The following is a 24,311-nucleotide window of genomic DNA, read 5'->3' as shown; positions in this document are numbered from 1 at the left end:
TTATTGACTAGTCACCAATATCCAGCAATTTACTGATTTGTTCAGCAGATTTGGAGGAGTGATGATGTTAAAAGCTGTTCACATTTGTACTGCTGGTGGATTAGCTTCATCATTACCTCCTAGCAGCAGCCACATGAGATACAGAATATTTTCCATAGATGGGTAAGCAAATGGTAATTTGATGTACTCGTGATTCCAACATTTGTCTCAGCTTCACAATTAAGGCCTGACATTCATTACTCATGGATTAACAAAAGAGACTGCACAGCTTCAGCAGAACGTGTTGTATAAATTTGACTGCCCATATATAACCCCTAACAAGATTTAAATTGATGCTTTGCCATAACCACACCTATGCAACTCTTTGACAGAGGCTGGGGAGATCTTTCTCCGTGTGTAAATAGCATTGGCTGCAGAAATACAACAGGAAATTAAGAGAAATGCCAAGGCCAAGCAAAGTTCTCATCCGACTGGAAATGTCGTCCAGTCAGGGAGCCAAGACCTTAAAAATTTAGTGATGATTAGAACACTTAACATCAAAATAAATCCCTTCAAGGAAGGTGTGCCTACTGGGCTGAAAAGACATTTTTCAAAAGAACTGATTATAACAGCCTTCTTTCCTCTGAAAACTACTGGTTAGGCTGCTCGAAGTCTTGTCCAACTGGCTGAAGCATGCACAGCAAACTCGACCATTTGTCCTTGACAATTTTAATTGAGATGTTATTACTTAGACATGAGCTTTGGGCACCAAAGCTCCAGCCAAGGTAGCTCAATCCCTCATCAATTTGTCAATTCTTAAGGCAAGAACTGTTTGCAAAAAGCAATATTTAAAAACACTCTGTCCCAGAACCTTAAAACAAATTGGAAGCAATGAACCTTGTGTGTTGGGTATACAGAATATTTTAGTTCAGGTTTATTGTTGGAGGGATGAGAAATGAAAAAAAAGGTACGAGTGCAATCATCATTAACCCAAAATTTAGTCACCACACAGCGACAAAAACTGTTTTAACAATTCGATATAAACATTCTATTTGGAATATTGTGTGCAGTTTTATGGTCTTGATTATGGATATTGATGGATTGAAAAGAAATCTACCAGAACAGCCTTAAAAATTAATCTGGAATGTAACTCTCAAAACAAGGAGTATAAGAGTGAAAATAAATTCTCTGAAAAAAGAAGATTTAATATTCACATTTTAAAAATCTGGACATTTCAAAATAATAGCACAAATAATGTTGATGCAAGCAGGTCAGTTATAGAGTCATAGAGATGGACAGCACAGAACCAGACCCTTCGGTCCAACTCACCCATGCCAACCAGTTATCTTAACCCAATCTAGTCCCATTTGCTAGCACTTGGCTCATATCCCTCCAAACCCTTCCTATTCATTTACACATCCAAATGCCTGTTACATGTTGCAATTGTACCACTTCCTCTGGCAGCTCATTCCACACACACACACACACACACACACACACACACACACACACACACACACACACACACACACACTACCCTGTGTGAGAAAAAGCTGCCCCTTGGGTCCCTTTTAAATCTTTCCCTTAAACCTATGTCCTCTAGTTCTAGACTCCCCCACTCCAGGGAAGAGACTTTGTCCATTTACCCTATCCATACTCATGATTTTAACTATGGTCATAAAATTAAACAATTCAAATATTGCAGTAATTCTCTCACAATAATAAGACCTCATTTGCAAAATGTTCACAAAATATCACTGTTCAGTTCAAAATATTGATTACTGCATGGATAGCAAGAATCTTTGTTTTGCCTCTGTGACCTTATTTTCCATATAATGAAGAGGATACAGATTACTGCCTAGTATGCGTCATGCTGTTTCAAATTATTCCTAAGCAAATACATTTTCATCGCAAAGTAACCTCTTAACACAGAGTGCTTGCTGTGACCTGAAAACAAATCACTGAAGTTAATGGGTTCAAACTCTAGAGTGAGTTTGAGAGCCTTCAGATGGCTAACCTTGTGTTTGCATATTTACTTTGCTGGAAGAATAACAAACCTACAGAATGGGGTCATACTTAACTAGCTCATGCTCAGGGATCCCATCTTGGGAAAACGTCCAACTGCAATCTTCCAACACTCTCTACAATCTCATGCTTTTCTTACACTGAAGTACCAAATTTTTGGCCATGTTAAGCTAAAGTAAAATTGCCATAGTCTTACCAAACCACGGGGCTGGAAAAGGTGTGGAGCTGGAAAAGCACATCATGTTAGGCAGCATCCAAGGAGCAGGACAGTTGACATTTCAGGCATAAGCCCTTCATCAGGAATGGGGGGGGGGGGGGGGTGGGCCTTAGAATTAAATAAGAGGGTGTGGCAGGGACCAGAGGGAAGGCAGCTTGGAAGATGATAGGTAGATGCAGATGGGGGTATTAATGATAGGTCAGAGAGGAGAGGAGAGTGGAGCAGATAGGTGGAAAGGAATATGGACAGCTGGGACAGTTCAAGAGGATGGTGCTGAGTGGAGGGTGGGTTTGGGGATAAAATGGGGGGGTGCGGGGTGCGGGGAATGTGGAAACTGGTGAAATTGACACTGATGCAGTGTGGTTGGAGGGTCCCAAGGTGGAAGATGAGGCATTCTTCCTCCAGGTGTCAGGTGGTTAGGATTTGGAGTGGAGGACACCCAGGACTTGCATATTCTTGGCAGAGTGGGAGGGGGAGTTGAAGATGTTGGCCACAGGCTGGTGGAGTTGTTTGGTGTGTGTCCCCTAGAGATGTTCTCTGAAACATCCTACAAATTGGCATCCTGTCTCCCCAATGCAGAGGAGACCATAAGGCTGCTCTCATTAGAATTAGATAACTGGTGGTCACCATGCCACAGGCAAGGGGAAAGATTTAGGACAGTCCTCATGGTAACCTCATCTGGTGCGGGAATTGAACCCATGCTGTTGGAATTACTCTGCATTGTAAGCCAGCCATCCAGCCAACCGAGCTAACTGACCACCCTTCTTGGCCATTTAGCAATCATATGATAAAATAAAATCACTGCTGAAAATGTTTGAAGCTTGTAAATCCACTACACAGCAATTTGAGACCAACCCATAACATAAATCACAAATAATCTGGCCCTGTGCAACAATGGCTTATAAATAGCAAGATCCATTACAAAACTATTCAGATTGTAGTAAAAACTAGCAGTTTTAAAAGTGTGTAGCTTCGTCCCCCATATCAATTTTTTTTTCCTTATTCTTTTATTCGCTGAGCATTGGGTACAAATGCTGCCATTGTCAATGCCTTACTGCGTTTGAACTCAGTGATTTGTTTTGGACTTGGAGTAAATTACAGTCTAGAATAGCAGATTTCCTGAGTGAACCACATGGTTTTTTACAACAATGATAGCTGCCCTGGTCACCAGTACAAGATAATATTTCTGAAATAGAAAGGTAGTAACTTGAAATTGATTTTTCCCCCCCCAAGAGCATTAGCCTGATCCTCCAGGTGACTAACTCAGTGACCTAACCACTATGCTACCATCTCTCCATGAATATAACTCCATTCCTACTTTTAAGCGCCAACCCTAAGAACAAATAGGAAATAAACCAAAAATGGATAAGACTGAGCCTAACACTTTTCTAACTGCATCAGACTTTCGAGTTCCGTAATGTAAATTAGGATGGGTCCTGTACCAGAAGTAGTATCAATTGTGTAACTCAATTTATGGTGCATACTGGAATTGTCTTATCTCTTCTCATAATCTACATTGCAACATTTTCAAGGCCAGTTCTCAGACCTTTGTCTCTGCCAACTAACAAGCTCAAGGGTAATAAATGAAAAATTGTCATTCTTTAATACAATATTTTTCTCACGCAATAACATATTACAAAACTGACAGCTACAAATTCCTCATGCACATTCAAACTTACCAGTGAAAACTTGTAAGTAGAATTGCAGACTGTTTAAGTTTCATTTCTTATTCTTATCCATTTGTGATGTAAAAGTAGTCACGTTGATTTAAACATTTCAGCCAGAGTCAAATATCAAAAACTAAATGATCTATGAATGAGAGGTTTTAGGTTTGTCATTTCAAACTTAGACTTGCAATTAAAAACACTTCCAAAAATACTTGAGTTTTATAATAATATTATAATAAAACTGAATTTCTTGGAATTTGTTTTGACTTACAAATTGAATGGATTAATGTTTTTTAAACCAACATACTAGTCTCCTTCCAGTTCAGACTAATAGCCATGTTGTACAAAAAAAATTGTTTTGAAAACATGCCCAGGATGGTGAAGGATAGTTGAGGAGGGAATCATGAACATTCTCCAAGAACAGTGGGATTTTACTTCTGGGGCCTTTGCATGACTGGAAATTAATGTAAACCCATTTTACTAGCCTGAATCAAAAGCAAATGCGGGTTTCTGTATTTCTGGGAGTCAGTAGAAGCTGATAAAGTAGCCAAACTCTTTTGGTGTAATGCAGAATATCACATAATGCACTGAACTCAAATTATATGGCAATAAACAGCATAGCAATACAAAGTAAAATATAAAATTACTAACTAATTGAAACAATGATTAGCCTATAAGTTCCTATTTTAGTTGTGAATTATTTGAGGCAATAGAAATACCTAGGGATAAGTATTCCCCAGAGCACAGTAAATCAGAATCAAAAGCATTACTATCAATGGTGGGTGAAACGTTAGGGACAAAAATAAACACCGTTAGGCTTGTTCAGTCTGGTCCACCATTCAATAAGATCGCAGTAGACTTGAGCAACCCCCAACTCCACTTTCGTTCCTTTACCCCATAATCCTTAATTTTCTTACCTGAATAAAATTCTCTTTCAGCCTTAAACATACTGAATAATCTAGAACCTGTGGTAAAGAATTCCAGATACACAACCCTCAGAGAAGAAATTCCTCATCCATGCCTTAGAGGTGTGATTCCCGATTGGGAGATTATGCCCTCTGATCCTGGACTCTCCAACAAGGGGAAACAACATTTCCTATCATAGAGATGTACAGCATGGAAACAGACCCTTCGGTCCAACCTGTCCACGCCAACCAGATATCCCAACCCAATCTAGTCCCACCTGCCAGCACCCGGTCCATATCCCTCCAAACCCTTCCTATTCATATACCCATCCAAGTGCCTCTTAAATGTTGCAATTGTACCAGCCTCCACCACTTCCTCTGGCATCTCTTTCCATACACGTACCACCCTCTGTGAAAACGTTGCCCCTTCGGTCTCTTTTATATCTTTCCCCTCTCACCCTAAACCTATGCCCTCTAGTTCTGGACTCCCCGACTCCAGGGAAAAGACGTTGTCTATTTATCCTATCCATGCCCCTCATAATTTTGTAAACCTCTATAAAGTCACCCATCAGCCTCCGACGCTCCAGGGAAAACAGCCCCAACCTGTTCAGTCTCTCCCTGTAGCTCAGATCCTCCAACCCTGGCAACATCCTTGTAAATCTTTTCTGAACCCTTTCAATTTTCACAACATCTTTCCGATAGGAAGGAGACCAGAATTGCATGCAATATTCCAACAGTGGCCTAACTAATATCCTGTACAGGCGCAACATGACCTCCCAACTCCTGTACTCAGTCAAGTCCCTTAAGTATCTTGTATCTTTTAATCACGTTGCCTCTTATTCTTCTATATTCCAAAACGTATAGGCCCAATCTACTGAACATTTCCTCATAAGGCAGTCCCTCCATAGCTGGTATCGGCCTTGTGAACCTTCTCTGGACTGACTCCAATGCCAGAATACCCTTCCTTAGCTAAGGGGCTTTCTGCATGTAAATAATATTCAGCTTCTCTATTCTTCCTGCCAAAGAAGAAAACCCCCCATTTGTCCACATTCTATGTTCATATCTTGATATGAGCAGACTGTCCAATAGATGTAGTTACAGGATGAAAGAAAGTAAGTAAGGAGTAGATCTGGGCCTCATTAGCACATATATGTAAACTCACCTTGCACTTGTTGAAAAGGTCATTAAAAGCCAGCATGTAGAATTAAAGAGCAACTTACTGATTTTTTCCATGCTGGGCACAGTGCATACAGGATAAAAGGGGAGCTCCTATGGGACATGGAGAATCACACACTCGCAAGCCAAGGCACAGAATGACTAGTTAAGAAGGTCCTGGCATGTTACAATTGCTGCCATTGTATCTGGATGGCAATCCACCCAATAAGCTAAGACTTTGAGCACAGATTAGTGAGTTAAACATTCCATTCAATTCTTACACAATTCACAACTTGGCTAAAACAGACTAAGTACGGAGATACATTCTGTTGCAGCTTAAATAAAGAACTGTGAACAATGCAGTGGGACCTGACCTCCCTTTGGTTCAGTCAGTACAAATGCAAGGTTATTTAGAAGCAGCATAGTCATGTTCATCATCAATTGGGCGGCACAGTGGTTAGCACTGCTGCCTCACAGCGCTAGAGACCTGGGTTCAATTCCCGCCTCAGGCGACTGACTGTGTGGAGTTTGCATATTCTCCCTGTGTCTGCGTGGGTTTTCTCCGGGTGCTCCGGTTTCCTTCCACAGTCCAAACAAAAAATGTGCAGGTTAGGTGAATTGGCCATGCTAAATTGCCCGTAGTGTTAGGTGAAGGAATAAATGTAGGGGAATGGGTCTGGGTGGGTTGCGCTTCGGCGGGTCAGTGTGGACTTGTTGGGCCGAAGGGCCTGCTTCCACACTGTAAGTAATCTAATCAAAATGATGACTCATCCCATATCAAAGGCTCAAGTACATGTTAAAGGCTAGTTTGGGCAATGCTTTTTTTTATTAGTTTGAGTTTTTGTGAGATGACAATAAAAGTGAACTGAAAGGATACTGCAGTTTTTCTATGGTGTTGTCTGGGTGTAGAAGAGACCAGTGATGGGGTGGGGAGGTGAGGAAAGGGTGAAATTGCCCTGATGAAGGGAGTGGATGTAGTGAAGAATTGAGAAAGTGGTGGTTTGGGGGTGTAGGTGTGGGTGAATAAGGGACAGGAGAGTGCATAGCAGGAGCTGTTTAATCTGCAAAGTTAGGTAATTTAAAAAAGCTTCAGGACAGGATTCGGGCCTCAAGATTGGCCAGCTGACGGTACCTGCTAAACAAAACAGATTTAAAAGCTGCAGCACACATGCCTGTCTAGCTACCCCACTGTGGAGATCATGGCCCACAACGTGAGGCACGGCATATTGTTTGTTGCCATCTGAAAATGCCCAATCTCGTCTGATCTCGGAAGCTAAGCGGACTCAGGCCTGGTTAGTACTTGGATGGGAGATCGCCTGGGAATACTAGGTGCAGTAGGCTTTATCCGCCAGCAGTAGCTGCTCACATCACCCATCTGCATTTGTGTTATGCCATGCAATGGAGCAGCAGGCTATTTAATGGGTGGCACGGTGGCTCAGTGGTTAGCACTGCTGCCTCTCAGCATCTGGGTTCGATTCCCACCTGTCTGTGTGGAGTTTGCACATTCTCCCCGTGTCTGCGTGGGTTTCCTCCGGGTGCTCCAGTTTCCTCCCACAATCCAAAAATGTGCAGATCAGGTGAATTGGCCATGCTAAATTGCCCATAGTATTAGGTGAATTAGTCAGGGGTAAATATAGGGTAGGGGAATGGGTTTGGGTGGGTTTCTCTTCAGAGGGGTGGTGTGGACTTGTTGGGCCGAAGGGTCTGATTCCACACTTTAGAGAATCTAATATAATCTAATATTGCTTATTAACCATTAATGTTAAACAAACATTGTTCAATTGTACTTTTTCTGAGCCCCAGAGGAATTCCCACCCGCTGAAGTTACATTTGTCACACATGACCCCAACTTGCCACGCCTCTGTTAAATGGAATGTTTCAACTGTTGAATTCCTACATTTCCCAAGTGGTTTTCTAATGTAAAGGCATTTTCTGGTTTTGGGAACATAAGAGATGTTTACAGCAGTAGATAATGATAGTGAAGTCAAGGGTACAATCTAGCTTTAATAACCAAAAATATAATGAACTAATTGGGAAGAGGCTGGAGACAGCCAGACTAATGCTATTTACAAATTCGCTGATGACACCACCATAGTTGGTCGAAAATCAGACGGCTACGAAAGACTACAGACGGGAAAACCTGGAAAAATGGTGCACTGAGAACAACCTAGCTCTCAATGCCAACAAAACCAAGGAACTCATTACTGACTTTTGGCAGGATGTTACTCACGTCCTCCTACAACATTAGCAGCACAGAGGTGGAACTAGTGGCGGGTGTCAAGCTCCGAGGAGTGGTCATCCACAACAGCTTTCTTGGACTCATGCGGACACACTAGTTACAAAGGCCCAACAGCCTCTCTTCTTCCTCAGCAGCTAAGGAAATTTGGCATGACGGCGAATACCCTTGCCAACTTTTATAGGTGCGCCATCTAGAGCATTCTGTCTGGATGTATCACTACCTGGTATGGCAACTGTACCATTCAAGATCGGAGATGGTTACAGAGAGTGATGAACTCAGCCCGTCCAATCACAAAGGCCAACCTCCCATCTATGGAATCTATCTACTAGGCCTACTGTCAAAGAAAGGCCGCCAATATTCTTAAAGATCCATCCCACCCTGGCAATGTGTTTCTACAACCTCTACCATTGGGGAGAAGGTACAGAAGCCTAAACACACGCACCAGCCGGTTTCGCAACAGCTTCTACCCTACTGTTGTTAGAATGTTGAATGGACTCTCAAACTCTTAACATTCGCCTGTACCTCTGTTTTTGTTTTTGCCGCTGTTTACCTATTATTTACTACCTATGCTACTTAACTCTGTGATCTGCCTGTATTGCTCGCAAGATAAAGCTTTTCACTGTGCCTCGGTACACATGACAATAAATTCAATTCAATTCAATTCAACAAGGATAGATTAGTGTCTCCAGAATTAGTCATACAAAGCAAGAAGATAAGTTATTACTGGAGATGCAGTGGTTGCGTTTGGACAAGAAGAATTGGAATCATGAGGGGCAACATATAAGAGGCTAATTATTTTTGTAAAACAGTTTCTAAATGGATTAGAAACCACATCCAAAACATGTTGGTTCGGGTTCTCATGTGGGTTCGTCAGGTCGTGATACAAGTTTAGGCCAGGCTTCCTAGTTACTGTTCAGCACTGTTTATTGTTACAGGATAGAGAGACTACATGGCAGCACATTTCAAGCTATACATGGTCAAACTTCGTAGCAGAAGCAACTTTTGAAGCACTAGTCGTATCGCAGCCTACTTCAGAGGTACGTCTAGACATTTATTAAAATCTCTCCCTACATAGCATTCTTTGCTAACAAAAACATCTTTGTATTTATGGCACCAAATGAATCCTTACACTAATTTTTCAGCTTTTGCAATTCTTCTTGCTTCAGCCATCATGCATTTATGGTTGTAAGTTTGCTCGCTGAGCTGGTCAATTTCTCAGATGTTTTGTCACCAACTAGGTAACATCATCGTTCAGCCTCCATTGAAGAGCTGGTGTTCTGTCCTGCTTTCTATTTTTCTTTTTTCAGAAAAAGAACCGGAAGTGCTATCACCCACCACAAGACACAAATAGAAAGCAGGATACTGATGACGTTACCCAGCATGGTGACGAAATGTCTTAGAACAAATCTACCAGCTCAGTGAGCAGACTTACAACTGAAACCACAACCTGAGCTACAAATCTTTTCAAAAATCGCATCATGCATTTATCCTTGAATAAACGCAAAATAAGTATGACTAAACAAATAACAAATGTAAATCAGTTTGTCAGTCTTACTGTGCTTAAACTAGCCTTTACAGGAACACATTTCTTTTAGTTATTCACAGGATGTGGGCATCGATAGCTAGGTCAGCATTTGTTGCCATCACTAATTGCCCAGAGGGCGGTTAAGACTCAACTACATTGTGTTGGTTTTGTGGTCATATGTAGGCCAGACGGGGTAAGAATGGTAGTTTCCTTCCCTAAAAGGATATTAGTGAACCATGGGAAGTAGAAAATATGGTTTATACAATTGAAGTAAGAAAGAATATCAGTATTGGGGAAAAAAATGGTTTTGATACTTGTAGTAGACATTCAAATTGTATGCAAACAAAAGCTTGGATCTCTGTGCTGTAAACATGCTCTAATCTTACCTAAATCAATGGTGCTCTTTCCAATAATTCCTAACACCTAAAAATTTGCAAACATTGAGGCAGAGAACAGCACATACCCAAGTTCATAAAGCAAACACATTAAAATAAGACAAATTGAGCAGTGTTATTTGCAATCTAGTGAGCTTTGTGTTCCCTCCCCAGCTTGAGATTATGTCAAAGTAACTAACGCAATGGCAGTGTAAGGTTCTACCCCATCCTATTTGATGGATCTTGTTGTTCTATTAACCATGGTTCCATCAATAGAGGTCTGGGTTTTATTCAGTTAAAAGTAGGTGTTCTGAAATCGCTTAATCACCCTCTATTGTGTATTACAGTTCACCGTCTGGAAAGCAGTCAGTCACCCTGATACATACAAACCACAGGAAGCTTGAATATGCTTCACTCTTGGCGAAAGACCTCGTCCTCGCTTCAGAATCACCAAAATACCTTAAACCTTGAAACTGATTTTAACTACAGTTTCAGGTTTCCTGGTACAAAGGCTATAAATTATGAGAGATGGCTTCAAAAGTATAGCATCATGGATCAGAAAGTCTGCATTTTAAAAACAGCATTGACTATATGGAGAACATTCACTTGGGCAAATGAACATTACAAGACTATGCAAGTCTGGACCCTTGGACCCTCACTTAAGATTTAGACAAAGAACTTTAATTACAGTTCTAAACAAATGATTTCTTACTGACATTATTGCTACAATGAAAAATATACCCTTGAATACTCAAGAGATAACATATAGACATTGCTGACGTAGAATACCAGAGAAAATGCAGCCCCTTCTATCCATAAAGCTTTTCAACTTATTTCCCATACTGTAGGTTTTATTTTTCTTTCATTCCAAGTTTACACTTTTAATTCAATACCTTGTTTACTTTCAGCTTATTGAAAGACAGAATATTAAATATATGCTGTAATGTCACTGGACTAGTCATCCAGAATCCCAAGCTTACATTTTGGTGATGTGGCTGTGTGTCCCATTGTGGCAGATAGCAAAACTTGAATTCAATGAAAAACTGGATTGAAAATCTCATCTAATTATGAACATTGCCAATTCATGTAAGAAACAAAGCTGGTTCACTAATATCTTTTAAAAGAATGAATCTGTCTGTCATTCTTACTTGGTCTGATGTACATGGGATGCCAGACGCTTAGCAATATGGTTGGTTTTTAATTAAGTCTTTGGGCAATAAATGCTGGCCTAAGCACATCTCACGTATGAATAGAAGTGAGAATCAGAACATTTTAGGAACAGAGGAGTAGGTATAGGCCATTCAGCCCCAGTGAGCTGGTTTGTTGATATTATGGCTGATCTCTTTGGTTTCAGTTCCAATGTTTTGTCTATAAAATAACATTCATCTTAGCCAGGGTCCAATAAATGCAATAACACAACCTGCATTGCTTTCTGGGAAGATTCCTAATACAATGACCTTTAGAGGGAGAAAGTATTCATCTTTGACCTAAAAAAACAGAAACCTCATTCTTAAACTGTTTCTGCTTTTCTAGCCTTCTCCACAAGAGGAAATGTTTTCTGGAATCCACTCTGAAGTCACCTTGGAATCTATGTTTCAATAAGCTCACCCTTCAACCTTCTAAACCTCAGTGGGTAGAGGCATGGCCCCTTCAACCTTTAAAACCATATCAGAATGGCATCAAACGCACCCTCTCCAAACTGGTTTTACTGCAAGAATATCCCTTTCTTCAAGTAAGGAGAGCAAATATTTTTGTTTTGATATAGCACTTCGAGTGCCTTTTAAAAATCCAAATAAAATAACAGCCATAAAAAGCCTGTTAACTCACCTTGTTTGTTACTTGCAAGAAAAATTAATAAATCATTTTAATGCAATATCTGTTTTACCAAGTCATGTGAATTCTGCAAAAACAATTTTTTTTAAGTATCCGACAAAAACCTTAAAAATGGATCCTAACACTTTCCCTGTGACAGATGCTGGATGCTGATGCATACTTTCCTGTTCTCATTCAGCATTTTCCAATCTACTAGGACTCTTTCAGAATTTCAGGAATTTTGGAAGATTATCCTCAACACATCTTATTTCTGCAGCCACTTCTTTTAAGACCTTAGCATGCAAGTCATGTGGTCCTGGAGACCTGTGAATCTTTAGATCTAATACTTTTCCCAGTATCTTTGCTTTAAAAGGCTCCTCCCTCACTTTCACCTCTCATTTTTAAGTTTTTTTAAGGAAGCTTTCTAAGTCTTTAAAAGACAGACAAAATACTTATTCAACACCACTTCCATTATCAATTCTCCAGACTTACCCTCTACAGGACCAACACTAGCTTTAGTTACATTTCTCCAAATTAAATATTTGCAGAAACTCTGATCGGTTTGTACATTACTAGCTAGCTTTCTCTCATCCTCTACGTTTTCCTTTACTAAGTCAGTCTTAAACCTGCCCAATCTTCTGACCAGCCACTAATCTTTGTTGATTTGTACAGTGTTCTTTTCAATTTGAAACTATCCTTAAGTTCCTTATTTGGACATGGACTATGTAGCCTTCTCAAAGGGTCTTTCTTTCTCACTGGCATTAATCTTTACTGCGATTTAATAAATCTCCCCCTTAAAAGAGGGTGGTCAATGCACTGCTACCTGCCCTTAATTTTAATCTAGTTTCCCAAGTAACTTTGCGAGCTTTGCCTTTATTTATATATGGTTACTTTTCTTTAGATTTAAAACACTCACCCTAGACCCATACGTCCAAGGGGAACAAAAATTCTATAATACGAAGATCACAGGGGCACCGATTCATAAGAGGAGCCAGCATCATGCAACACAGAAAAAGACCCTTCAGCCCAACTTGTTCATGCTGACCATAGCTGAAAATGTGTTGCTGGAACAGCGCAGCAGGTCAGGCAGCATCCAGGGAACAGGAGAATCGACGTTTCGGGCATAAGCCTTTCTTCAGGAATCATGCTGACCATAGTTTGCCTGTGTTTAACCAATATCCTTCTAAAGCTTTCTAGCCATGTACCTGTCTCCCAAATGTATAAAATTAGGTATTTCATTGAGAAGTTTTTCAAAACTCTGATGGAAGGCCAAGACAGAAGAAGAGAAGAATCAAACCAGAAAGGCATGGGCCACCAAGCTGTAGTGTTAAGGGCCAAAACATGGAGAACAAAAAACATGAGATTTTGAAGTCTGGGCAATGCACAAATTTAGTGGAGATGATCCTAACACGATAAGCAGAAAAAGCATGAAAGGGCCTGCAAACAGAGGGATTGACTGGAAAGTACCCCGAGGAGCTCTAATCACACCAGCTTAGAAGAAAGAGAGAGTTTTTAAAAGAAGCTCCAGTAGCAAAAGGGTTTTGAGTCTAGGCATCAACGAATGACTACTTCACAGACAAAAGTAAGCTTATTAAGTGAAAGAAATGTGATTTAATGAAATAACATTTAGCAGATTAAAGACTGTCACAGTGAATGATCAGCAATAAAAGGTTGGAGAAACTTATTGAAAATATTGCAACATTTAAGAGGCATTTGGATAGGTATATGAATAGGAAGGGTTTGGAGGGATATGGGCCGGGTGCTGGCAGGTGGGACTAGATTGGGTTGGGATATCTGGTCGGCATGGACGGGGTGGACCGAAGGGTCAGTTTCCGTGCTGTACATCTCTGGGACTCTAATAATATGCCCCCCTCCCTCTCTTCTGAAATTAGACACATGGAGCTGCACATGTTGTAGATAATGATATTAAAAAAGTACACAGTGCACACGTGAATTTAGACATAGTTGCAATCCCGGGTTAAAATTCAAAACCTCTCTGCACCCCTTCCCCGCAATTTATGGGGACAATGTAAACTCGTTTTTACCAAGTAACAATATTAAAGATGTATTAAAGCGTCTTACCCTTGACAAGTTCACCAATTGGAGTTTCTTCAAAACAAAATCAAAGTTACCCAATTCTAAATATCCTTATTAATGTTAATAATGGACCACGCCTTTTAAATCTTACCTTCTGCGTATAGATTGATATTACCTTTTGGTTTGGTGGCGCTTCCAGAATCCTGTTTTAACCGAGTGCTTGGTGTTCTCTAAAATCTCATACATTTCGCTGTGTCCCAGCTGGTTGGCTCTAATCGCCTGTGGGTTCCGGCAGGTTTCACGCTTATCTGTGGGAGGGAACCCTTCAGCCAGTTTGACCAATGAGAGAATCAAGATCCTCAATCCCAATTCTAACTCACCTGGTCCAGCACAGCTCTCTGCTGTTAACAGAACGGGGAATGTCTCTGCGGTGGCAATGTCCCAACCTCTGAGCTGAGAGGGCTGGGTTCGTCTCCCACCTGCGCACAGGCTGAGTTTGAAATAAAACGCCACCACCGCGCTCCAACTAATTTGCAATCTGATAACTTTAAAGCGTGAGCACGCATACACATGGGACAGATACTGAGAACTTGAAACAAAATAAAGAATTGCGGGTACTGAATATCTGAAACCACAACAGAAATTGCTGGAGAAATTGTGGCTCAACCTGAGCTTAGAACTGAAGAAAATACAACCAGAAATAGCATTGTATCTGTGCCAGTTCTCTGCAAGAACAAATCAAACCTAATTCAGTTCCCCATATTCTTGTCTCGTATATTATTCAACTCTACTTATTTACACAGCTTATCCTCAAAAGATGCAATAATCAATTCCCACTTGCCCCGAAATAACAAAGCACCCCTTGGTTTCAGTTTATACTTTAAGTCTTTCCTGATAGGCCTCTTGTGGTGCAGTGGATGTGTCCCTGTCTCTGAGCCAGGAGCCTCCAAGTTCAAGTCCCACTTCTTCAGGAGATGTATAATAACACTTCTGAACAGCTTGATTAGAAAATATCAAAGTCTTTATTAAGAATGATAGCTTGCTTTTATACAATGCCTTTTAACAGTGCAAAACATCCCAAGGGTGCTTCAGAGACTTACTCAAAGCAAAAGGGTGCCAAATTGAAAGAGATGTTAGGAGGAATAGCCGAAAGCTTAGAAAGATCTATTTGTTTGACCAGTTGCCAATAATAGGGCAAAACCAAAGGGAAAAATTCACAAGAATATTCAAGGGATAGAGATGGATGGGAGAATAAGATTGGGTGAGATTGCAGAATTGGACCTGGTATTGGGGAATGAGCCAAACCAGGTGGTAGAAGTTGCGGTGGGGGATTTCTTTGGGAACAGTGACCACAATTCTGTAAGTTTTCAAATACTCGTAGACAAAAACGAGAGTGATCCTAAGGGAAGAGAATTAAACTGGGCCAAGCCCAATAATATCAAAATTAGGCAGGAGCTGGGAAATGTGGATTGGACACAACTTTTGAAGGGAAGTCCACATTTGATATGTGGGAGGCTTTCAAAGATAGTGCAGAATAGGCATGTCCCATTGAAGGCAAAGGATAGGAAAGGCAAGATTCATGAACAGTGGATGACAGGAGAAATCGTACGACTAACCAAGAGGAAAAGGGAAACGCATATAAGGTCCAGGCAGCTAAGAACAGAGTGGGCCCTGGAGGAATATCGGAAGAGTAGGACCAGTCTTAAACTAGGAATCAAGCAGGCTAAAAGGGGTCATGAAATAGTTTTAGCGAGCAGAATTAAAGAGAATCCAAAGGCATTTTATTCTTATATAAGCAACGAGCGGGTAACTAGAGAAAGGATGGGTCCACTAAAAGATAATGAAGGAAGGCTGTGTGTCGAACCGGAGAGAATGGGTGAGATTCTGAATGATTACTTTGCATCAGTGTTCATGGAGGAGAGGAACATGATGAATGTTGAGATGAGAAATAGAAGTTTGATTAGTCTGGATCACGTTGACACGAGGAGGGAAGATGTATTGGGTATGCTCGAGGTTATTAAGGTGGACAAATCCCCAGGACCGGATGTGATCTATCCCAGGTTACTGAAGGAGACAAGAGGGGAAATAGCTGGGGCCCTGACAGATATTTTTGTGGCATCCTTAAATACAGGTGAGGTGCCGGAGGACTGGAAGATTGTTCCTGTTGTACTCCTGCACAAGAAGGATCGTAGGGATATTCCAGGTAACTATAGACCATTGAGCCACCACATCAGTGGTGGGAAAGTTGCTGGAGAAGGTACTGAGGGATAGGATCTATTTATATTTAGAAAAGAATGGGCTTATCAGTGAACGGCAACACAGTTTTGTGCGGGGGAGATCGTGCCTTACCAACTTAGAGTTCTTTGACGAAGTGACCAAGTTGATAGACGAAGGAAGGGCTGTTAATGTCATATACATGGACTTTAATAAGGCATTTGATAAGGTTCCCCATGGTAAACTAATGGAGAAAGTGAAGTCACATGGTGTGCAGGGTGTTCCAGCTAGGTGGATAAGGAACTGGTTGAGCAACAGGAAACAGAGAATAGTAGTTGAAGGGAGTTTCGCGAAATGGAGAAAGGTGACCAGTGGTGTTCCACAGGGATCAGTGCTGGGGCTATTGTTGTTTGTGATATACATAAATGATCTAGAAGAGGGCACTGTTGGTATGATCAGCAAGTTTGCAGATGACACGAAGATTGGTGGAGTAGCAGAAAGCATAAGGGACTGTCAAAGAATACAGGAGAATATAGACAGACTGGAGAGTTGGGCAGAGAAGTGGCAGATGGAGTTCAATCCAGACAAATGTGAGGTGGTGCATTTTGGCAAGTCAGATTCTATAGTAAATTATACATGAAAGAAGAGCCCTGGGAAAAGTTGATGAGCAGAGAGATGTGGGAGTGCAGGATGGATGCTGCATGGGTGGATAGAGTGGTCAAGGCAGCATTTGGTATGCTTGCCTTCGTTGGACGGGGTATTGAGTATAAGAGCTGGCAGGTCATGTTAAAATTGTACAAGACATTGGTTTGGCCGCATTTAGAATACCGTGTACAGTTCTGGTCGTCACATTAACAAAAGGATGTGGACACTGTGGAGAGGGTGCAGAGAAGGTTTACAAGGATGTTGCCTGGTATGGAAGGTGCTAGCTATGAAGAGAGATTGAGTAGGTTAGGTTTGTTTTCATTAGAAAAAAGGAGATTGAGGGGGGACCTGATTGAGGTTTTCAAAATCATGAAGGGTATAGACAGGGTGGATAGAGACAAACGTTTTCCCAGGGTGAAGGATTCAATAACAAGAGGTCACGCTTTCAAGGTGAGAGGTGAAGAGTTTAAGGGGGATACACGAGGCAAGTACTTTACACAGAGGGTGGTGGGTGCCTGGAACATGTTGCCAGCAGAGGTGGTAGAGGCAGGCACAGTAGGTTCATTTAAGATGCGTCTGGACAGATGCATGAGTAAGTGGGGAGCAGAAGGATACAGATGCTTAGGGATTGGGCGACAGGTTTAGACAGAAGATTCGGATCAGCTCAGGCTTGGAGGGCTGAAGAGCCCGTTCCTGGGTTGTAAATTTTCTTTGTTCTTTGTTCCAGCTGGGAGGGAAATTGAGGCTACAAAGTAATTTGAATTAAATTCATATTTCCTTCCTTTGCATCTCCACTGTGCATTCCCTATGGATTTCATTCCTATTCTAAAAGCAAACTTACTCCACTGTATACAATGCTTAAATTATGGAATAAGGAACATTTTATTAATGCTTCTTTACTCTTTTACTCAATTTATAAGGCCCCAGTCAGAATGTCTTCGACTTTCAACCTGCCCTCTCACAGGATGGTTTTTTATTCTTTCTTGAATTCGGTCCGACAAAACATCAGTGCTCAAGTTTGTTCGTAATAAATGCTTTATGTTGGTCCAAGGTCAATAGCACTCCTCATTGTTAGTCATTTGAAACTTTAACTCTTGTAACATGTAATTGACATAATCCAATAATTATACATCAACAAAGGCTGTAATCTAACCTAACTAGATAAAAGTCAAATGAATATCTGGATCACATTCACACTTCAAGTCAGTGGTAAACCCTTACATTCAAGTTTATCTAACAAATGTCAGTGAAAGTTTATATCAAATCTTTAAATCTGTCAATCAAGTTTATGATGTGCAAGTGTTGGACTGGGGTGGACAAACTCAAAGTCACTTGACACCAGGTGATAGTCCAAAAGTTTTTTTTGAAACCATAAGCTTTCAGTGCTCCAAAACGTTTTTTGTATACATTTCAAATATTTCTTATGTCTATGCGGAATATCTTCCATGGTCCTTCATCAATAAGCTTCACTTGATCAGGAAGGAGAGATCCCATCTAGAGTGAGACACAGCTGGTTCTACATATAGTTCAGGGAATTTGGAGACAACGTGAGAACTCAGTGCAGAGAAGAGGTGGCTCTGCTTGCTTTTTTTGGCTTACAGTTTGGTAAGGCTTATTTTTCTTAAAAATAAAGGATAAATTGAAGCAGAGGATCAAGGGCACAGCAGCAAAGACTGACATCACAGGTAAACTGCAAGTTCATTGCTTGGTGATAGTCAAATTAATGGCTATTGTAGGTTACTTTCAGGTTGAACGTTAATAGAGCAAATATTTGTAGGCGACAAACTAACAGGCCAGCACATTTTAAAAAAAAAATAATCAAATTTAGTAATTAAAATAACAGATGTTGGAGCTAGTGGATGTCAATGTGATTCAGTGACCACAGCTTTTCGGTGCTAAGAGAACTGACCTCGATTGATGAGCTGGAGTCTGAGCTTGACACACTGCAATACATTAGTGAGGGTTCATTTACTGGATCCTGTGGTTCAGGAGGCAGTCACACCCCTTCGTAGTGCTGAAGGAGCCTCAACCCTTGAGCTTGTCTTAACCGGTTTGAGATTCGCTCTCCATTGGGATGAGAGCAGGAATAGAGGAGGAATGAGCCAACTGACCATAGTGCCACGATGCAGGGAACCATTCAAGGAGGAATAAAGGAGATATGCAGTTGTAATCACAGATAGCATAGCCAGGGAATAGACATTGTTCTCGGTGGATAGGATTGAAAGTCCCAAAGGCCACATTACTTGCCTGGTGCCTGGGTTCAATACATCTTATCTAGGTGGTAGAGCAACTTAGGAGGGAGAGGGGGAAGATCCAGGTTTCAGTGACTCACATTAGGTACCAATGAATTAGGGGCAGAGAGAGAGGAAAGAGGTTCTGCTGAGGGAATGTGAACAGCACAGGACCAAATTTAAAAGCAGAATCTATGGATTACCACCTGAGCCATGAGCACATTGGCACGTCAACAAGATTAAACATGGCTCTGTTTGCTATGGGAGAATTGGGTTCAAATTCATGGGACATTGACATGATTACAGGGAAAGGAGGCAGTTGTTCCAATGGGATGGGTTTTACCTAAATCAGGCTGGGACCAGAGTCCTGGTGAATTGTATAACTAGGGCTGTACATAGGGTTTTCAACTAAGTAGTGAGGTCAGTTGATCCAGTTGCCTGGAAAATTATGGAACAAGTTGAAGGAGGGGGGTGGGGAATCTGGATGTTTAGGATTCAAGGCCACAGCCTGAGAGTGAAAGGCTAACCTTTTAGAAGTGAACGGAGGAGGAATTTCTCCAGGCAGAGGGTGGTTAATCTGTGGAACTCATTGTTGCACAAGGCCAAGTCATGGATAGATAGGTTCTTGATGAGTAAGGGGGTCAAACGTTATAGAGAGAATTGGCTGATGAAGTTCAATGTGAGCAAATGCGAGGTCTTGCACTTTGGAAAAAGAGAATACAAGCATGGACTACTTTCTAAATGGTGAGAAAATTCATAAAGCCAAAGTACAAAAGGGATCTGGAAGTGCAGTTGAGGATTCTCTAAAGATAGACATACAGGTTGAATCCGTGATTAAGAAAGCGAATGCAATGTTGTCATTTATCTCAAGAGGGTTGGAATATAAAAGCAGCAATGTGCGGAGACTTTATAAAGCTCTGGTTAGGCCCCATTTGGAATACTGTGTCCAGTTTTGGGCCCCACACCTCAGGAGGGACACACTGGCACTGGAGCGTGTCCAGCAGAGATTCACACGGATGATCCCTGGAATGGTAGGTCTAACATATGAGGAACGGCTGAGGATGCTGGGATTGTATTCGTTGGAGTTTAGAAGGTTAAGGGGAGATCTAATAGAAACTTACAAGATAATACATGGCTTGGAAAGGGTAGACACTAAGAAATTGTTTCCATTAGGCAGGGAGACTAGGACCAGTGGGCACAGCCTTAAAATTAGATGGGGTCAATTCAGAACAGAAATGCGGAGACATTTCTTCAGCCAGAGAGTAGTGGGCCTGTGGAATTCATTGCCACAGAGTGCAGTGGAAGCCAGGACGCCAAATGTCTTCAAGGCAGAGATTGATAAATTCTTGATGTCACAAGGAATTAAGGGCTATGGGGAGAATGTGGGTAAGTGGAGTTGAAATGCCCATCAGCCATGATTAAATGGCGGAGTGGACTTGATGGGCCGAATGGCCTTACTTCCACGCCTATGTCTTGTGGTCTTAAAACAATGACCATCAAACCACATGTTGAAATAAGTAACCAAAATTATACCTCATTGCTTTCTACAGCAATTAGACTTCATTAATTGTTAACATATCAAATGTTTTCTTTAAAATGCGAGCTTTTAATTTTAAAATGCCAAGCATGTAATTCAGTTTTGGTTCTAATCAGAGGCTTTAAGTTAGCAACTTAAGATTTGTAGCTCAGGTTACATCCAGAGGCTTTAAGTATATAAACACTGCCACCTGGGCCAGAGTAATTGCAAAATGGTATGCACAGCACTAACCAACACCACAGTAACAGCCTAGATCATCAGTTTTCAATGCCATGGGAAACCAGCAAGTACATTAAATATACAGTTGAGTAACTTTCGTTAGTACAGCTGTACTGTCATAATTTGACAGATATTAACTGAAAGTATTAAATTAACAGATTCATTGAAGCACAATCCAAAAAAAAAAACAAAATTTTGCACATGTTTAAAATCCAAATTTGGCAAAGAAATCAAGATTTGGCAGTGTTCAGACCTGGTCCAAAAATAAATGGAGATCACTGAAAAGGTAGTACAGGGGTAATTAAAAAGAGGGACTGAACAAATCAACAGAAATGATCTACAAAGCACTCCAGTGGGGGAAAAAAAAAGGTGCAACAGACTTGTGATCAAAGCAATTGAATCCATTTACGAGGCTGTAGAATAACTTTGAGATGGGCGAGAAATACTAACATGTAGCAATACAAGGGAAATGTTACTACAGATGCAGATAACATTGCCAGATAAAAGAGACTCACCTCAAGCACTAAAACACCCCTTTCTGGAAATACTACTGCACCCATCCTGTACAGTCCGAGAAAGTAAAAGCTGTTAATTATCTCTGCTCACGTACCCACTGCACTTTGACCAAATTTACAAGCTTTTTCCTGACAATAAATACCAAGTTTTGGTACAAGTTTCCTGTGCAAGAAAAATAGTAAAACTGTAATCAAACAAAAGAAAAACATCATGGATGCTGTAAACCCAAACTAAAAATAGCAAAGTCTGGAGAAATTCAAGTCTGGCAGCCTCTGTGCAGGAAGATAAAGAAGTGAAGGTAAAGTTTATTACATTGCTGAACGAATGAGATTCTTCTTTGGATCTTATTCAGAAGAGTCATAACAAATTTAACCTTTAAATACTTTCTCTCCACAGATGCAGCCAAACCTACTGAGCTACTTTAGCATTTGCTAGTTTTATTATAAGTGCCCAAACACTCCTGGGACTATCACTTGTGAGCATAATTACAGGTTGCATAAGACTTGAGAATAAATGCAAAAAAAAACTTATAATTTGATTACAAAGGTCAAAGAAATGCTTGCAAAAGCTCATGGCGAAAGAACTAGCATAAATTACCTATTACTCGTTTCACATAATGGCATCATGCCATCACATCCTGCCATTCTTACCTGCATATATTTCAATTAACAAAAAAATTATAGTCACATCAAGCATATTAACTTAGTGAAAATATTCTTAATAATTAGCTCAAACTTCAAGGATAGGGTATCAATGTGGCCATAAAAGACTACTTTGGAGATGGTCATTAGATTGTGGTGCTCTGCCCCAAGGAAATGTAGGTATTACGGTACAAGACCACAACCCATCTCATTCTGGACAACACTTTTGCAAAGAATGCCTGAATATGCAGTGAAAAAGAAACATCAACTATTGCAGAAGTCCATGAAAGTCGATGAAAGATGCTCTCTAGTCTGTTCAAAACTTGCTGTCCTTCCAGGTTCACCTGGTCTTTCACACCTGCACATTCCAAAAACCCAAGCGGGAGCTCAGTGTCATGCACTGAAGCTTAAGGCAGCCACTGCAAAGGCACAAAATGGAGACACACCACAGTTACAGTTTCTTCTGCGACACTGCCGTTAATGCTACAGGAACCAGCTCAACACTTGACAATTATCAATTGTTGAAACAATTGTGGGCATGTGTCAAACATGATGCAAGTGTCAAGCTCCACTTTAGCTAATGATAATAGAAATTTTATTAAGTAATGCAAATCTGTTCATTTATTATAAATCCATCCCATACAAACATTTTAAATACAGGCAATTATTGCAAATATAAAACTGTTACAAAGTTAGTTCAGGTCCAGATGCATGGAATATATTCTTACTAATACAGACATACTCTTCCCCATATGAACATTAAAAACTGAAGAATCTTTACATAACTTAAAGGTGCAACAAACAAAACATTACTCAAGTTGTCTTATTTGATTGAAGATTAATAGTCAAATGTATTACAGAGCATACTTATTTGAAAGAATAAGTTTTCCAACAAAGTGCAACATAAGAAAAATTGCCCTGTAAATCAGTTACATAGAAAAAAAATTAGTCTTTTAGTTGTGTCAAGAGTATAACATTTTTACATAGTGACTGATAGTACCCAGTCAGTTCTGTTCATAATCTTGTGCCTATATGGCGTGATGTGAGGGGTTCGTTTGACAAATATTTGGTTATTCAAATGATCAAGATCTCAGATCCTGCTTCATTGGTGTTTCCCTTTTTCATGGACTGCTACAGTTCACAGTCTGCAATTGCTATGTGTCGTCTTTGCTGCACAAATTGAACTCCGTTATGCACACAAATTTAGTCAGTCAGTCTTAAAAGCAGATTTCTGAAGATGCTGCTTTATTCAAGACAAAGTGATCTAAAGCACAAAGTTCCTCATAAAAAGTGCAAACCACTGATTAGAAAGTGCAAAGGCATTAAAAATCTTATGACCAGCAAGTATCAGGACTATTAGAACCGAAGGCCATAATAACGATTCGATCAGGTGATTTACTTTCAAGAAACAAAGCAATCACAAATTGACTAATTTCCTGTACAAAGTTTTTACATTCAAATTCATTGGAACATTTAAATAGACTGTATACTGACAAATGCTAGCTGAAAAAAGGGGCAGATTTTAAACCAGCTCCATAGGACAATTGTATATTGTGCTTAAGTGATAAAGCTTAGGATGTTATGGTGCGATGTACAAGGGTATTAGTGTCTCTTATTTCACAGTCTGGTAAAGTAGGTCCACTAATTAATGGCTCCATATTCACTGGACTCCATGCTCTTAGTTGCAGAAGATCCCATCAGCCCAGGATCATGACCTACATTCAAAAAGAGAGAGATGCACCATTAGCAAATAAAAAAGGAAAAAAAAAACTTCAAGCAGTAACATGGGAAGCAAACAGGAGGTCATGAACTTGGCCCTTCTTTAGACATTAAAGAGCTAAGTACAACAGAAGCACTCATCACAAACTAGGAAATAAACTGCATCCCATTTTCCCCATGACTGAAACTCAAGAAATTGGAATCCAACTCAAAACAGAGCCACACTGCATTAACCAGTTGACAAAGGCCTTTGAAAGTTTAAGAGATTGGAGTTGGGTAACCTATAGTCGACTATTTGGAACTTGCCCCAAGGTCCATTTGAACTTAAATCCTCAGTTGTAAAGAGAAGCCAACCAGATAATACAATGCACAGGAAACCATCATTTGACCCAGTCTATATCAGTTCCTTGTAGAGCAACACATCAGTCCCATTAGGTTAGATAAAGTGGTCATAATCTTGTCTACCTCCATCAAACAAAAAACGAACCAGTCTAAAAGTGGTGATATTTTCTGACAATTACAATACTCAGCACCAGTGATGTGCAGGTTAGGTAGATTGGTCATGCTAAATTGTCCTCTAGTGTCTAAGGTTGTGCAGGCAAGGTGGGTTAGCTATGGTAAATGTGGGGGCAAGTGGGATACTCTTCAGAACAT

General features: G+C 40.5%; 2 protein-coding genes across 3 annotated transcripts in view; both read right to left on the bottom strand.

The window, feature by feature from the left end:
* The window catches only part of LOC122565335 (GRAM domain-containing protein 2B), a 96,761-nt gene extending 82,562 nt beyond the window's left edge, over positions 1-14,199 (bottom strand). Inside the window, exon 1 of the mRNA XM_043721201.2 lies at positions 14,111-14,199. Coding sequence (XP_043577136.1) covers positions 14,111-14,181 — 71 coding nt within the window. The 5' untranslated portion in view covers positions 14,182-14,199. The remainder of the gene's footprint in view (positions 1-14,110) is intronic.
* An 8,311-nt stretch (positions 14,200-22,510) lies between these two features.
* The window catches only part of LOC122565333 (major facilitator superfamily domain-containing protein 12), a 46,813-nt gene continuing 45,012 nt past the window's right edge, over positions 22,511-24,311 (bottom strand). For both annotated transcript variants that reach the window (XR_015751831.1, XM_043721198.2), the window contains one exon: positions 22,511-23,653. Coding sequence is in view for 1 of the 2 variants with exons in the window: in XM_043721198.2 (XP_043577133.2) it covers positions 23,580-23,653 (74 nt within the window). In the remaining variant the exon portion in view is untranslated. The remainder of the gene's footprint in view (positions 23,654-24,311) is intronic.

Source organism: Chiloscyllium plagiosum, unplaced genomic scaffold, assembly GCF_037043375.1.
Source record: "Chiloscyllium plagiosum isolate Xiang-an unplaced genomic scaffold, Cpla_swu_hap1 HiC_scaffold_28, whole genome shotgun sequence".
NCBI lineage: Eukaryota > Metazoa > Chordata > Chondrichthyes > Orectolobiformes > Hemiscylliidae > Chiloscyllium > Chiloscyllium plagiosum.
The sequence above is the reverse complement of the archived record's forward strand: the minus strand, read 5'-3'. Positions and strand labels throughout refer to the sequence as shown.